The sequence below is a fragment of the Schistocerca nitens genome, chromosome 4 (genome assembly GCF_023898315.1).
Source record: "Schistocerca nitens isolate TAMUIC-IGC-003100 chromosome 4, iqSchNite1.1, whole genome shotgun sequence".
Lineage (NCBI taxonomy): Eukaryota > Metazoa > Arthropoda > Insecta > Orthoptera > Acrididae > Schistocerca > Schistocerca nitens.
Genome location: NC_064617.1, coordinates 346,003,730 through 346,016,339, shown reverse-complemented (window position 1 = coordinate 346,016,339; position 12,610 = coordinate 346,003,730). Strand labels below are relative to the sequence as shown.

Below are 12,610 nucleotides of genomic sequence, written 5' to 3'. Positions count from 1 at the left end.
TTGAGAGGAGGAACTACTGACTGAGCTTTCTCAGTGAAACAATTTTGGAAAAGCAAGCCATTTTGACACACTGTCATTCTCCATTTCAGTGCCATTATGGTCCCTGAATGTGTGGACAGATGGCTTTTCAGATCAGCAGATAGAATTTTACATTTGAATTTGTAGGACACTTCACATATTATTCTCCTTATGCTAATTTTATTTCATTTGGTTTTTGGACATGATGCTTTGGATATGTTTAAATCTTTGTTTAATCTGTCTTTGTTTTCAGAGCAGCTTTCTAGCATAGCTGTCTGAGTCACAGCAGGTCTTGCCCCTCCCTCACAACTTCACTCAGCACACATCTGTTTAAAGCACATTGTGTAGTAATGCTGGAATTTGTCCATTTATACTCAACATTTTCAGAGTTTTAGATATTGTTAGCATCCATTTATGTTGTTTTCTTAAATTATTTCAAGCAAATGCTTGATTGTTTGGATGAGAAAGCCACAGTAATCGATTGCTACAGACAACACCAAGTAGTGTTGTGTGTCTGTTGTCCCTAGTGTCTATGGTTCTAAAAATGCTTTTTTCCTTACTTGCACAAATTCTGATTGGCAAAAGAAGACTGGACATGAAAACCACTTCTTCCACAAAAGTAAATAGGGAATGTGGGGAAATTTGCTGAGGAGATGTACTTGTGACCAGTTTATGAATTGGTCCTGGGTCATTGTATAATCTCTATATGACCATGTAAGACAGCTTATGCAGGCATGCAAACAGATCAGTGGTAGAGCTATGCATACCAGGATGGCTCCTTCCTATGTGCCAACCTTATTGTGGATCGCTAGGAGGGGGCTTTCCTGAGATCCATAAGCCTTCAGCCCATCATTTGGTGTAGACACATTGATGACTTCTTTGCCATGTGGACTCATAGTGAGGCTGACCAGTTAAAATTCCTGGAATCTTTAAATACCTTCACCCATTTAAATTTCACATGGTCCAGTTCTGAATCCCATGCCACTTTCCTTGATGTTGAACTTGTCCTCACCTAAGGTCAGCTTCACACTTCTGTTAACTTCAAACCTACTAATGAACAACAGTATATACATTTTGACAGTTGCCATCCTTTCCATGTCAAATGTTCCCTCCCATACAGCCTTGGCATTCAGGCCAAATGTATTTGTTTGGATGCAGATCCTTTACAGCAATAGACCACCATTCTCACCTCAGCCTTCACTGGAAATAATTATGCCACAAACCTAGTTAAAAAGTAGATTTCTGATGCCATCACATCCAGTTCTGATACTTCTGATACATCCTAAAAACAACTTTAGAACTCATCACTTATCACTCAGTCTTGAATGTATTAATCAGCTACTTCGACAAGGCCATGGCTTTCTAAATCTTGCCCTGCAATTAGATCCATTCTGTCTGAGATTTTGCCCACCACACCTAGAATAGCTTTCTGTCGCCCTCCCAATTTCCATAATATTCTTGTCAGACCCTATGCTCCTCCTGCATCCATCTCGCTACTCTATGGCTCCTAACCCTGTGTTGTGGCTCCTACCCCTGTGACTGACCCTACTGCAAGACTTGCCCTATGCGCCCTCCTACCACCACTTATACCAATCCTGTAACTGGAAAACAATATACTATCAAAGGGAGACCCAGCTGTGAAAAGACATATGTCGTATACCAGTCATTATGTAACGTTGTTCGGCCTTTTACATCAGCATGACTACCACCAAGTTATCGTTTCGGATGAATTGGCATAGGCAGAGGGTTCATAGCAGCAACAAACAATATCCTATTGCAGAGCATGCTCTACAACATGACAGTCATGACCTCAGTGCCTGTTTCAGCATACATGCTGTCTGGACTCTTCCCCCAGACACCAGTTTCTCAGAACTCCACAGGTGGGACCCAGTGCTACAACGTGTCCTTGGTTCTCGCCACCCACCTGGCCTTAATTTACATTATTTTCTTCCGCCTCAGCATTTCTTCACAGTAACTACTTCTTTTTTCACTCCATTTTATTTTTCTACATTTTTTGTTTTCTGACACAACTATTTTTCGACGTCTCTCTCTCACCTCTGTTATGTACAATGCATGTAGTGTTTCACTCGTATAACTCGTTCACATTGTTTTAGCAATAATCTCTGCTTGCATATTACCCTGTCTTCCACCTTTAAGCTCTCAAGTTTTCAAATCTCGCCTGGTGCTGTCCCCATCAATCAGTCTTTCCTTCTCGACAGTAAGACTCCCCTGACCAGGGTTCTGGGTGATTTTTCCAAACTCCACCCCTTTTCCTAAACTTCTCCAATCCTTTTCCTTTACCCCTCTTTCTTACCCTTCAACCCTTCCGTACATTATATAGTAGAAATTGATTATTGATTTTTTTCATTGTTATATCAGTTTATGCAGTGATTGATTGTCTTTGATCTTCACAAGATGCAACAGTGGTAAAATAGTGTTCCCAATGAACTGAGGAAGAGATCAGTCAATTGAGTGGAGGCAAATGGAGATTTAGTTGGGTCCAGTCAAGTGATCAGACTAACTGGTACTAGTGTAATTGTATTGGAAAACAAAAAAATCTACAACTTTTGAAGTGACAGAAAGCAGCTAGGCAGATTGCAGTTGGGAGGGGGGGGGGGGGGCAGTGTTGTCAGCATGGCACGCAGCCAGTTAGGCTTAGCAAGGCTTTGCATGTCCCTGCAAAACAGGCAATATGGTAAGCATGCAGAGCATGAGAAAAATACAATTGTCTGCTGGCTAGCCCATATTACTTTGCATGCTGGAATATCAGTCATGAAGTTAGTACAATCAAAATATCACAGATGAGTCTCTCAAGTGTTTGGTCTGATAGTTCCAATAAACTGACAATCACATAATCATCAGATTGAGTGTGGTCTAAATTTAAAATAAGTATTGATAGCAATATGTAGTGTGGATTGCCAATTAAATATGAGGATTTTATGTCCTTACACAGTGGCAAGGGCACAAGAAGTAAATAGCAGTTTTCAGTGACTTCTGCAAGACTTTATTGCACAATGGTTAGCAATATATAACATCTTGTAGGACAATATTAGAGGATCGTCTGGTCCGGACTATGCGTAGTGCAGTGGCATGGGCATAGCTGGCACCTGGTTATGCACGATACGCATCAGGTCCCCACTGATGGATGCTTCGCAATGTAGGGTGTGACTGTCATCTGGTGAGGCTGGCAACATCGGGAGCCCAGTGACCTGGCAGCAGCATTGGTTGAGGGCAGTATTGCATTGGATGATGGTGAAGTCTGCAGACATCCAGCGTTTGATGCTGCAGCAAGTGGGATGCGGTGGGGTCAAGCGAGGCTGGCAGTGTTGGTAGCCCAATAAGCCGGGAATGGCAGGCAGCAATCTAGGATGTGACAAGACCTATGGTGGAAGCTGGGAGGAAGGCATTCGACCAGTGGGGCTCATGGTATGCAGCGATGCTGACACACAAGTATGGTGGCATAGAGCTTATGAACCAGGGGCAGTGTCAGCAGATGTTGGGAACCGATGGGAGTGATGGCTCGGCCAATAGCGTCCCCTGAGGATGCCTCTTCCTCTGGCAAGACAGAGGATTACGTTCTGACACATGGGCCACAAGTGGCCGGTGTAATTGCACAGAGTGGAGAACCATCTGCCTAATGGTGGCCTCATCATGGCCTTTAAAGGCAGGTGGATTGATATGAGTGTAATCATGTGACCAATCACAGCGCTGTTTTTAATGTTGTGCACTCAGATGTGTCTAACCACATGATCATGGACGAAGGAAGTAGTTACACATTCACAGTGCAGCTATTGCAGTGCAGATGCAACATAGCAGAATATTTGTGCCTCCAATGAGGAAACACCTGTCGCCCAGCCACTAGACAATCCACAGGACATAGGAATAATGCTGAAGGATATAGCAGCCCCATTAGGGGCTTGCTACTATATAGGACATAACACAAAACTGAGGGATTTATTCAATGGAAAGTACTGTGTTGGGTGTACTGAATGTAAAAGAGTGGTAAGCAAGTATAAATGCATAGGTTAAGGATTTCATGTACTCCACTGAAGAGGGATGGGGGACCACATATGGTGGTAATACTTCCATGTGAAGCAGAGATAAACTGAACCAACAATTCATTTGTGAAAATTTTGTTTCACATCTGTGTGTGTGTGTGTGTGTGTGTGTGTGTGTGTGTGTAAGGAGAGGGGGCAACAGGGTGTACACTTTGGGTGTGTCCAGTATACGATGTTTGTATCGTCACTAGGTAACTTTTTAAGGAGAGGGGGCAACAGGGGATGCACACTTCGGGTGTGTCCAGTATACGATGTCTGTACCATCACTAGGAAACTTATCAAAAGGCAACTGCATATGCAGCCACGTGTATGGTTTCGGCTGGAAAAAGGAAACTACAGGGAAGAGTTAAAAGTAGGAATAAGTAACTTTTGAGGTTCAGTACCTACTCAGTGAAAATTTTACAAACGGTAGCACAAACTGGAGAAAACACTAATAGAATGAAAGCATCAAGGAAGAGCAAGAATATGTGTTTAGAAAAACTGAGAATTTTATTAGATAACTGTAGAATAACAAGAACTAACACTGATTAAAACATAAGTTGGGCCAGTACTGCTTAGGCCAATGTATATTAATTGCAACTGCATGCAAAACAAAAAAACATTCATCATGCACCACAATGTGGAGCCATACAATATACCAGGAAGGAAAACTGGAATGGTTTTCTTATGCTCTTGTTTTCTATTTTCCTTTCTTATTTCCAGTGAAATATTTTTCCTTGCTTTCAGTTTTATATTGTCTTTTCTTTTTTCAACTATTATTTTCCATTTGTTCTATTAATTGTTTCTTAGTAATTGAGCTTCAGCTGATGCCATGCAACCAGCTTCTTTGTTCACAGATCTCTGCTCTTATCTTATGTTATAGCACACATGGACTGCACTGGCTGTAAAGACAAGTATCCGAAGAGTGTCTTGTAAATTTTGTGATCTTACATTGTTAACAGAGCTGAGATATGAACTGACAAGAGAAGTGAGAGCTGCACAAGTCTATGTTGGACAACTAGTTTCACGTCCTCGGGGACATGGAAAGAAAGACAAAAAGGAGTCTCCATTATGTGCAGCGTGAGCAGGTGTTTGCAAAATGCCAAGGTTAAGTCTAAGTCCCTCTGTAAGAAGTCGGTCATCTTGAGACCTGAAGTGGATGGTATTTCAAGGTCTTAATAACTATTGGATAGCTTGTTACATAGTTCTTGCGTATGTGTCTTGTTGTCTTCTTTAATTCTCATCATTTGTCTTCTATCATACATCCAAATAGAACATGTCGGTAATGTGTATTTTGGAGTGTAGTCTAAGTATATTTTGGAGTGTAGTCTAAGTAATCTCCACTGTCACAACAGCTTCTGTGGCTAGGTGGTCAACAAGTCCATTACCACGAATCCTGCTGTGTCATTTCTTCTTGTAACAATACCAGTGGTAGAGTTTTTCACACTGCTGACAACAGAATTGCAAGAGCAGATGGTGAATTACTAAGTTCAACATTCAAAGCTATGACCATCTGCAAATGGAAGTGTAATCTTCTAGTATGTTCGCAAATTCCATGCTCAGGATGCTTGCCTCTATTGGTAATTTAAATAAATCAGTGTTTTGTCAACTTTGAATTTAAAAATTGCTCCAACTGTTCCAGTGGTTTTTGAAGCATCAGTAATAGACATTTTACTTCTGGATGTTATCTGAATAACTGTGCCAAGATTTTATTATTTATGTGGGTATTGTGTCCTGAAAGAAAACCAGTTTTAATAACTACCTAAATAATTTTTGTGGGAATGTTATGTTAAAATCATTTAGTTGAGTTGGGCTTATAATATTCCTGGAAAATATCTTGAACATGTAAGTATACTTGTAGTAATGGAAACATAATCATGGTAATCCGTAATTGTCCAACTATGCATTTTGTGGTTAAATTTGAACCAATCAATTTGAATTGGTTTGATTTCTCTTGAACTCTTTTTCAAAAGAAAATTTGCATGGTTAACAGGCTCATGAGCTTCACCCAACAGTGCATTGAATGAGGGGGAATGATGACAGCTGCTGTGTGCACCACATATGGAGGCTAATAATAAACTGAGAGGAGTCTCTACTGCAGTGAGCAGTTTTGAAGTTTTGTCACAATACCCAGGCACTGGTCGGCAGTTACAGCTGGCTGTCTTTTCCAGCTCCTGCAGCAAGATGATTCGATGAAATTATACCTTTACAAGGTAGTTTTTAGCTAGTTGGGAGCCTCAGATATTGACAGCTGTCTTCACTAGTAAGTTTTATTGGCCTGGTAGAATTACCTAGGACAGAGTTACTTTGCTCCAAGGGAACATTACTGCAGAAGAGTTTGTTGGAGATATTTCCGATCCATTTTGTATGAACCATAGTTTGAACATTGCAGTTGTCAGTTGTAACATACAGCCTTGAAAAAAAAAAAAAAACATGTTTTTCGTGTAAATACATTGCCTTTGAAATGCAGATTTTCCACAGAATGCTTAAAATACCACGATCAGCAAGAATAAGTAACACCAAAGTAGAGCAAAGAATGCATGAAAAGCAAGAAATATTATCATTTAAACGAAGAAAAACTGCATACATAGGACATATTTTATAGAACACCAAATATACACTTCTACAGTCGATAGCAGAAGGTCAGCTTGAGGATAAAAGAAGAAATGGTGAAGAAGATTCCCTGGGTTAAATAACATAAAGCACTGGATAGGATTATCAAGTGGAGACCAACTTCTACAAATTGTGTTTCATGAGTAAAGATACAATGTGTGGTTGCCAACATCCATTAATGGGTAGGCAGAAAAAGAAGAAAGACATTGTATGTTGCAGAACTCTTCTCCTCTACAGGAAAATAGTTTGCAGGTTAGTAGTGCCTGTGTTAAATATTAGGGTTGCCAAAACTGAACCATCGACAAGCACATACTTGTATTCTTGCTTGACTTGTACATTCTGTATGTATGATACGAGGGACAGAAAAGATAACAAAAAGATGCAAAATCATGATATGTGTGTTGGCCTTAACGTCCGTGGCAAACATTGGGGGTGAAATGTTATTTGCATTGAATTGAGTAATGATCTTCCTCTTAACATTCATTAAGCAACAGAAGAAATGGTTAACAATGTTTTTCAAATAATGAAAAAGTGATTTTCTGCAAATGATCTCTCCCTTAGTTTGGGGGAGGGGAGAATACTCTCCCCTTTTGCCACACCCCTCCTCCCCTGTCACCCACCCACCCACCTATCCTCTCCTCTCCCTGCCCATCTCCCCTCCCCCCCCCCTCCACACACACACACACACACACACACACACACACACAGTACATGTATTTGTGTGTATGAAATTCTGGGCCACAAATAAAAATACACCAATGAGTTAAAAGTGGCTCATGGAACAGGAATCAGTGAATGGTGTACAATGCAAAAGCTAAACTCCCTACATTTACAATAAAATATCAAAGTACCTGGGATGACCTTGATAGAACTCTTATCTTTCAGAGGGCACGAAACAAAAACAGCTGAAAAATAAAACAAGGCACATCATCATCATCATCATCATCATAATCATCCTCATCCAAAAGCTGTGGGGTACAACTTGGGGAGCATCAGTGTCTGCCAAATGTTCTGCTCTGGGTCTTGTTTTCTCAGCTGTTGAATATTTTGTCCCAATTTGGCTAAACAGCACACATGTATAAAAAGATAGACATTCAGCTAAATAACACTATAAGAATGACTGCTAATGTTATAAAATCCACTCCTACAGAATAGCTACCAGTACTAAGCCGTATTTCACTCCCTCAACTGCAGCACACATATGCTCTCATGAACGAGTACATAAAGAGTGTGGATAATAAAAATCTACCAGTCCATCAAGGTATTGATGCAAAACATAACCAACTCCACTCTAGACGAGCGTCAACAAAAACAGCAATCATCGCTGTGGAAGATGAATTCTACCTTACCAGTGTATTGACTCAAGAATGGACTGAACTACAAATTAATAATATGACTTGTATCACCCAAAAACCTAGGAGGTTTGACTTGGCACAAACAACCTGGTCAATGCTAAGCAGAATTAGAAACCAACATTGTAGATGTTTATATTTTGTACACAAATAAAGTAAGTTGCCATCTGGTTGTGGAGAACCATAGACCATCAGCACATCACAAAAGAATGCCCTAATGCCCTACCAGATCATACAGTGTTAGACCAAAGACTTCTTGTGGGCAACTCCAAAATGATAGATTACATAAATGATTTAGATGTATGTTTGTTTGTTTGTAAGGCTGTATATTGCATATTATGTTCTATGTTCTGTGTATTTTTCAGTATTTCAAAAAACCATGTTATAAGTAAATAAATGCTCTAAATGACTCCAGTGACTTGGGAGGGAGTTCAGCATGTAGTGAAAAAAGTTCTTTGATAATATACCTGATAATGTACACTCCTGGAAATTGAAATAAGAACACCGTGAATTCATTGTCCCAGGAAGGGGAAACTTTATTGACACATTCCTGGGGTCAGATACATCACATGATCACACTGACAGAACCACAGGCACATAGACACAGGCAACAGAGCATGCACAATGTCGGCACTAGTACAGTGTATATCCACCTTTCGCAGCAATGCAGGCTGCTATTCTCCCATGGAGACGATCATAGAGATGCTGGATGTAGTCCTGTGGAACGGCTTGCCATGCCATTTCCACCTGGCGCCTCAGTTGGACCAGCGTTCGTGCTGGACGTGCAGACCGCGTGGGACGACGCTTCATCCAGTCCCAAACATGCTCAATGGGGGACAGATCCGGAGATCTTGCTGGCCAGGGTAGTTGACTTACACCTTCTAGAGCACGTTGGGTGGCACGGGATACATGCGGACGTGCATTGTCCTGTTGAAACAGCAAGTTCCCTTGCCGGTCTAGGAATGGTAGAACGATGGGTTCGATGACGGTTTGGATGTACCGTGCACTATTCAGTGTCCCCTCGACGATCACCAGTGCTGTACGGCCAGTGTAGGAGATCGCTCCCCACACCATGATGCCGGGTGTTGGCCCTGTGTGCCTCGGTCGTATGCAGTCCTGATTGTGGCGCTCACCTGCATGGCGCCAAACACGCATACGACCATCATTGGCACCAAGGCAGAAGCGACTCTCATCGCTGAAGACGACACGTCTCCATTCGTCCCTCCATTCACGCCTGTCGTGACACCACTGGAGGCGGGCTGCACGATGTTGGGGCGTGAGCGGAAGACGGCCTAACGGTGTGCGGGACCGTAGCCCAGCTTCATGGAGACGGTTGTGAATGGTCCTCGCCGATACCCCAGGAGCAACAGTGTCCCTAATTTGCTGGGAAGTGGCGCTGCGGTCCCCTATGGCACTGCGTAGGATCCTACGGTCTTGGCGTGCATCCGTGCGTTGCTGCGGTCCGGTCCCAGGTCGACGGGCACGTGCACCTTCCGCTGACCACTGGCGACAACATCGATGTACTGTGGAGACCTCACGCCCCACGTGTTGAGCAATTCGGCGGTACGTCCACCCGGCCTCCCGCATGCCCACTATACGCCCTCGCTCAAAGTCCGTCAACTGCACATATGGTTCACGTCCACGCTGTCGCGGCATGCTACCAGTGTTAAAGACTGCGATGGAGCTCCGTATGCCACGGCAAACTGGCTGCCACTGACGGCGGCGGTGCACAAATGCTGCGCAGCTAGCGCCATTCGACGGCCAACACCGCGGTTCCTGGTGTGTCCGCTGTGCCGTGCGTGTGATCATTGCTTGTACAGCCCTCTCGCAGTGTCCGGAGCAAGTATGGTGGGTCTGACACACCGGTGTCAATGTGTTCTTTTTTCCATTTCCAGGAGTGTATGATACCTAGCAGAGAGCAAAGCAAAATTTAAATCAAATCGTAAATCTTTTCTTCCAGACAACTCCTACTCCACAGAAGAATGTTAATGTTTAATTAAGCACTGGCAGGATGTGCATCATAGTAGAAAAATAGGTTAACATTGTTGACAGATCCATGTTTCACTTGTAACATGAACAGTGAAGAAACAAATATGTTAATTTTCATTACATTTAGTATTCTGTAAATAGCTTAAATGCAGTCATATATACATAGCATGTAAATTGACTTGCTCCACATCATATCAGTAGAAAATGCAAAAATGATTAAAAAAAGTGTACTAATTAGCTATGATATTATAATGTTCAGTCCACATTAGGTTGTCTTTCATTAGTTACAAATGTAACTAAATGGATATTGCCTTGAAAAGAAGCAATACTTCCACTGAAGTTCGTTGCAGCTCTACTGTTGAAAATGACTGTAGATGCAGGTGAATGTAATTGGGACTTGGATTCTGTGTGCTTGAAGGATGTTTGACTGTGTGAGGTGTCTTGCCTCTCTACAGTCTTTTCCATAGATGTAAATAATTGGCCAGTGTAATAGTAACGAGGTGTAATGTGTTTCTTGAAGCCCTTCACATTCTTCTTTACACTTGCTGTAGCCACCTTGGTTACGGAATTGTAGAAGTTGTTTTGGTTCACTCTTTTTTTTTTATCCATCATATTCTTAGTGTTTATATTTTCTGCAATTGGATGTTGTTTTACTGGATGTCATTTGACTTACTTTTCCTCTGTCTTCCTTGTGTTCATTAAAGTATCCCTGTTATTTAGTATCTTACCATATTTTTCTGATTTTATTTCTAATGCAGAAATGCTTTGCCTCTATAGCTGCTTTATTACTGCACTGAGTTACTTTGGATGATGAGATACTACATTGTCAGATACCTCTAATCGAGGGGTACTTGTTCTAGTCGGTACTCTTGATCCTCCATCTGTTTGGTAGGTAGATTTGGAACAATGCTTGCACCAAGCCATGGAAAATCAAAACAACTGTTAGATGATCAAAACCCAAAAGACCTACGTTTACTTCCTAACTGATAGCTAGTGACAGTTTTTGTGATGCCAAGCTGAATTTGTCTGTAAAGTATGTCTGTAAATATTCTTGTTTGATATCTGTATTTCAGATGATCTAAATTTCAGGCTTCTAATATAAAGTCACTACTATGATCCTTGTGATCACATTCATAGGAAGTTTGGTGGGCATTAAAGCCCCTCACTACAAGTCGTAGATAGCCCGGTTTTCATGGAAGATACCTCAATTCTGCACTTGGTAGAGGATCAATTGATAGCATTTGGACAGCCAATGTGGTCTGGGTGGATTTTGTGGATTGTATATGTATTACTGATGATCTGGTATGTATCATTCTATTTGTATCTCTGAGTTGTGCCACTTCCATTTGAGAATTTCATAAGAAATATTCTCTTTAAAAAATATTCTCGTGCTACCCCTTTGTATCTGGTGTCCCTCTCACCTGGAAGTATTCTGTATCTAGGAAGAGAAAATGCTCAGAAGGCATTTGCCAAATTTCAGAAATAGCACTGACTGAAAATTTATGAGTCTTAGCATGTTGTATTAAAAGCATGTTTTCCAGTGTCACATTTTTGTTAATTTCTAGTTTCTCTCTTAATTTCCAGGTTACTATTCTTTGAATCAGAATATCATGATGCAGCAGAAAATGCCTCCATAGATACGCCTGCTGACAAAAATAAGTGTGATCCACCACAGAATAAGTCGGAGAGTTTGGAGAATTTATATCCTCCATCGCAACCTTTGAGCGCTGAATATTCTCTTGTGGACTTGGACTTTGAAAAACCTGCCGCAGTTGCAGAACATATATCAGGTATGATTAAAAATAAAGTGTTGTATGTAGGAAGAACAGGATGGTTGCAAAGAGAAATTTTAAGTGAACCAAACATGGTGTATGTACAAGGTGTACAACTTTGCAAATTGGTTACACATGTATAATTCAAAGTACGAGGTGTGTTTTTTAAGTAAGTACCGTTTTGCCACACCACGGCTGCAGCACTGCGGTCGGCGTTCTGCGCATGCGCACTTGGTACCTGGATCTGTTGTCTATGCACTGATGCCATTACAGTCTGATTCTTCCTTGTTTACGTTGTGTACTGAGTGTTTAAGATGCCTCCGATAATCGTGAGTCCCGTCGACTGTGAAGTATGGGCAGTTATAAGATTTCTTAGTGCTAAAGGCCTAAAAGTGATCAATATTCATTGTGAGATCTGTGCAGTTTACGGAGAAAACATTATCAGTGATGGAATGGTAATAAATGGCCGCATTATGATCAACGGAGTGGGCGTCCTTCAGTCGTTAATGAAAGTTTGATGCAGGAAGTGGACAATAAGGTGAGAGAGAACAGACGCTTTACGATTTCCTCCTTGCAGGATGACATTCCTAATGTTTCTTGTAGTGTTTTGTATGGCATTGTGACCGAGCACTTGAATTACCGAAAATTGTGTGCACGTTGGGTACCGAAAATGTTGACGGATGTGCACAAAACCAAACGTTTAGACAGTGCATTGACTTTCCTTGAGCAGTACCACAGCGACGGTGATGATTTCTTAAGCCAAATTGTTAACGGGTGATGAAAGATGGGTGGCCTATGTCACACCAGAATCAAAGCAACAGTCCATGGA

The 12,610-nt window shown here is 41.6% G+C and overlaps 1 protein-coding gene across 1 annotated transcript in view; it reads left to right on the top strand.

Annotated features, from left to right (window-relative positions):
• The window catches only part of LOC126251997 (islet cell autoantigen 1), a 44,764-nt gene that overhangs the window by 18,350 nt on the left and 13,804 nt on the right, over positions 1 to 12,610 (top strand). The window contains exon 7 of the mRNA XM_049952780.1: positions 11,594 to 11,799. Within this exon, the coding sequence (XP_049808737.1) occupies positions 11,594 to 11,799 (206 nt within the window). The remainder of the gene's footprint in view (positions 1 to 11,593; positions 11,800 to 12,610) is intronic.